Genomic DNA, 4,278 nt, shown 5'->3' on the forward strand with positions numbered 1-4,278 from the left:
GTGTACAGCGTGCCTGATATATGTATATACCCTGACCACTAGTTACACTAGTAACTTGTCACTAGCCACTGACCATTAGTCTTGGTGGTCCGTGTACAGTGCCTGATATATACCCTAGCCACTAGTTACACTACTAACTAGTAACTTGTCACTTGGCCATTAGTTACACTAGTAACTAGTCACTAGCCACTGACCATTAGTCTTGGTGGTTGCCTCCTTGGCCTTGTTGACGACGCTGTGCGCGCTGTCACCCTGGCCACTAGTTACCGTACACTACTAACTAGTAACACTAGTAAATACTAACTAGTCACTAGTCACTGACCATTAGTCTTGGTGGTTGCCTCCTTGGCCTTGTTGACGACGCTGTGCGCGCTGTACACGTGGTTCTCGAAGAGCCTGTACATGTTGAACGTGGCCGTGCATACCGTGCACTTGTAGGATAAGTGAGCCGGCTTCAGGGTCATCTTGTGGTCACGTGACACGTGGTTCAGCAGCTTCCACTGGAACACCTGACGTACGATAGTTCATTAAGTGACTGACGTACGACAACTCAATTACGTGCCTGAGGTACGATAACATCTTGTGGTCACGTGACACGTGGTTCAGCAGCTTCCACTGGAACACCTGACGTACGATAGTTCATTAAGTGACTGACGTACGACAACTCAATTACGTGCCTGAGGTACGATAACATCTTGTGGTCACGTGACACGTGGTTCAGCAGCTTCCACTGGAACACCTGACGTACGATAGTTCATTAGGTGACAACTTAATTACGTGCCTGACGTATGACAACTTAATATCATGCCTGAGGTACAATAGTTCGTTAAGTGACAACTTAATAAAATGCCTGAGGTACGATAACATCTTGTGGTCACGTGACACGTGGTTAAGCAGCTTCCACTGGAACACCTGACGTACGATAGTTCATTAAGTGACAACTTAATAACATGCCTGAGGTACGATAACATCGTGTGGTCACGTGACACGTGGTTGAGTAGCTTCCACTGGAACACCTGACGTACGATAGTTCATTAGGTGCCTGACGTACGATAGTTCATTAAGTGACAACTTAATAACGTGCCTGAGGTACGATAACATCTTGTGGTCACGTGACACGTGGTTGAGCAGCTTCCACTGGAACACCTGACGTATGATAGTTCATTTAGTGCCTGAGGTATGATATTTCATTAGGTGACTGACGTACGACAACTTAATTACATGCCTGAGGTACGATAACATCTTGTGGTCACGTGAAACGTGGTTGAGCAGCTTCCACTGGAACACCTGACGTACGATAGTTCATTAGGTGACAATTTAATTACGTGCCTGAGGTACGATAACATCTTGTGGTCACGTGACACGTGGTTAAGCAGCTTCCACTGGAACACCTGACGTACGATAGTTCATTTAGTGCCTGACGTACGACAACTTAATTACATGCCTGAGGTACGATAACATCGTGTGGTCACGTGACACGTGGTTCAGCAGCTTCCACTGGAACACCTGACGTACGATAGTTCATTAAGTGCCTGACGTATGACAACTTAATTACGTGCCTGATCGAGGTACGATAACATCTTGTTAATTACGTGCCTGAGGTACGATAACATCTTGTGGTCACGTGACACGTGGTTAAGCAGCTTCCACTGGAACACCTGACGTATGATAGCGTTTTACGTTTCTGAGGTACAATATTTCATCAAGTGCCTGACGTACAACTGTAATACTCTAGACGCCTGACGTACGAAATAAAACAGTTGCATGGTTCTGCCATGTAGAAGGCAGTGACAAAGTTATCATACCAATCGAACAGCAACAAACTGTAACACATCAACAAGTTGTCATACGCTGCCACACAGCAACATGTTGTCATACGCTGCCACACAGCAACATGTTGTCATACGCTGCCACACAGCAACAAGTTGTCATACACAGCAACAGATGGGACACATGCCACTCTAACCTTGCCACAGATGGGACACATGCCACTCTAACCTTGCCACAGATGGGACACCTGCCACTCTAACCTTGCCACAGATGGGACACATGCCACTCTAACCTTGCCACAGATGGGACACATGCCACTCTAACCTTGCCACAGATGGGACACCTGCCACTCTAACCTTGCCACAGATGGGACACCTGCCACTCTAACCTTGCCACAGATGGGACACATGCCACTCTAACCNATTTAATAATTCGATAATAATAATTATTTTGATAGCATCAACATCATTTTATTCAATAATTCATTTAATAATTCGATAATAATAATTATTTTGATAGCATCAACATCATTTTATTCAATAATTCATTTAATAATTCGATAATAATAATTATTTTGATAGCATCAACATCATTTTATTCAATAATTCATTTAATAATTCGATAATAATAATTATTTTGATAGCATCAACATCATTTTATTCAATAATTCATTTAATAATTCGATAATAATAATTATTTTGATAGCATCAACATCATTTTATTCAATAATTCATTTAATAATTCGATAATAATAATTATTTTGATAGCATCAACATCATTTTATTCAATAATTCATTTAATAATTCGATAATAATAATTATTTTGATAGCATCAACATCATTTTATTCAATAATTCATTTAATAATTCGATAATAATAATTATTTTGATAGCATCAACATCATTTTATTCAATAATTCATTTAATAATTCGATAATAATAATTATTTTGATAGCATCAACATCATTTTATTCAATAATTCATTTAATAATTCGATAATAATAATTATTTTGATAGCATCAACATCATTTTATTCAATAATTCATTTAATAATTCGATAATAATAATTATTTTGATAGCATCAACATCATTTTATTCAATAATTCATTTAATAATTCGATAATAATAATTATTTTGATAGCATCAACATCATTTTATTCAATAATTCATTTAATAATTCGATAATAATAATTATTTTGATAGCATCAACATCATTTTATTCAATAATTCATTTAATAATTCGATAATAATAATTATTTTGATAGCATCAACATCATTTTATTCAATAATTCATTTAATAATTCGATAATAATAATTATTTTGATAGCATCAACATCATTTTATTCAATAATTCATTTAATAATTCGATAATAATAATTATTTTGATAGCATCAACATCATTTTATTCAATAATTCATTTAATAATTCGATAATAATAATTATTTTGATAGCATCAGCATCATTTTATTCAATAATTCATTTAATAATTCGATAATAATAATTATTTTGATAGCATCAACATCATTTTATTCAATAATTCATTTAATAATTCGATAATAATAATTATTTTGATAGCATCAACATCATTTTATTCAATAATTCATTTAATAATTCGATAATAATAATTATTTTGATAGCATCAGCATCATTTTATTCAATAATTCATTAAATAATTCGATAATAATAATTATTTTGATAGCATCAACATCATTTTATTTAATAATTCATTTAATAATTCGATAATAATAATTATATTAATAGCATCAGCATCATTTTATTCAATAATTCATTACACACGAGCAAGAGGAATGTATGATTATTTATCTTTGATAAGGTTTTGATAAGGCGCGTATCCAGGATACGTACGTATCGTGTGGGGATCCCTAACATAATTTGAGTGACGCCCAGGCTTCTGCCCTAGAGTCGCTACACTCGGCCATAAGAATCTATATTTTATTTCTATATTTATTTAATATATAAACTATATATATATTACAATCGGCCTAAAGTATCTATATTTTATTTCTATATTTATATAAAATGTATACTATATATATATTACAATCAGCCTAAAGTATCTATACTTTATTTCTATATCTATGTAATATATATATACTATATATCTTACACTCGGCCTAAAGTATCTATATTTTATTTCTATGTTTATGTAATATATATACTATATATATATATATATTACACTCGGCCTAAAGTATCTATATTTTATTTCTATATTTATGTAAAATATATATACTATAGGTATATATATTACAATCGGCCTAAAGTATCTATATTTTATTTCTATATTTATGTAAAATATATATACTATAGGTATATATATTACAATCGGCCTAAAGTATCTATATTTTATTTCTATATTTATGTAAAATATATATACTATAGGTATATATATTACAATCGGCCTAAAGTATCTATATTTTATTTCTATATTTATGTAAAATATATATACTATAGGTATATATATTACAATCGGCCTAAAGTATCTATAT

General features: G+C 33.2%; 1 protein-coding gene across 1 annotated transcript in view; it reads right to left on the reverse strand.

Annotated features, from left to right (window-relative positions):
• Positions 1–314: 314 nt before the first annotated feature.
• LOC108677176 overlaps positions 315–4,278 on the reverse strand; it is a 23,297-nt gene continuing 19,333 nt past the window's right edge. Inside the window, exons 15-19 of the mRNA XM_047880919.1 lie at positions 1,879–1,907; positions 1,593–1,658; positions 1,222–1,287; positions 674–739; positions 315–509 (exon numbers count right to left, since the gene is read on the reverse strand). Coding sequence (XP_047736875.1) covers positions 315–509; positions 674–739; positions 1,222–1,287; positions 1,593–1,658; positions 1,879–1,907 — 422 coding nt within the window. The remainder of the gene's footprint in view (positions 510–673; positions 740–1,221; positions 1,288–1,592; positions 1,659–1,878; positions 1,908–4,278) is intronic.

This window comes from Hyalella azteca, unplaced genomic scaffold (assembly GCF_000764305.2).
Source record: "Hyalella azteca isolate HAZT.00-mixed unplaced genomic scaffold, Hazt_2.0.2 contig6587, whole genome shotgun sequence".
In the NCBI taxonomy this organism is placed as follows: domain Eukaryota; kingdom Metazoa; phylum Arthropoda; class Malacostraca; order Amphipoda; family Hyalellidae; genus Hyalella; species Hyalella azteca.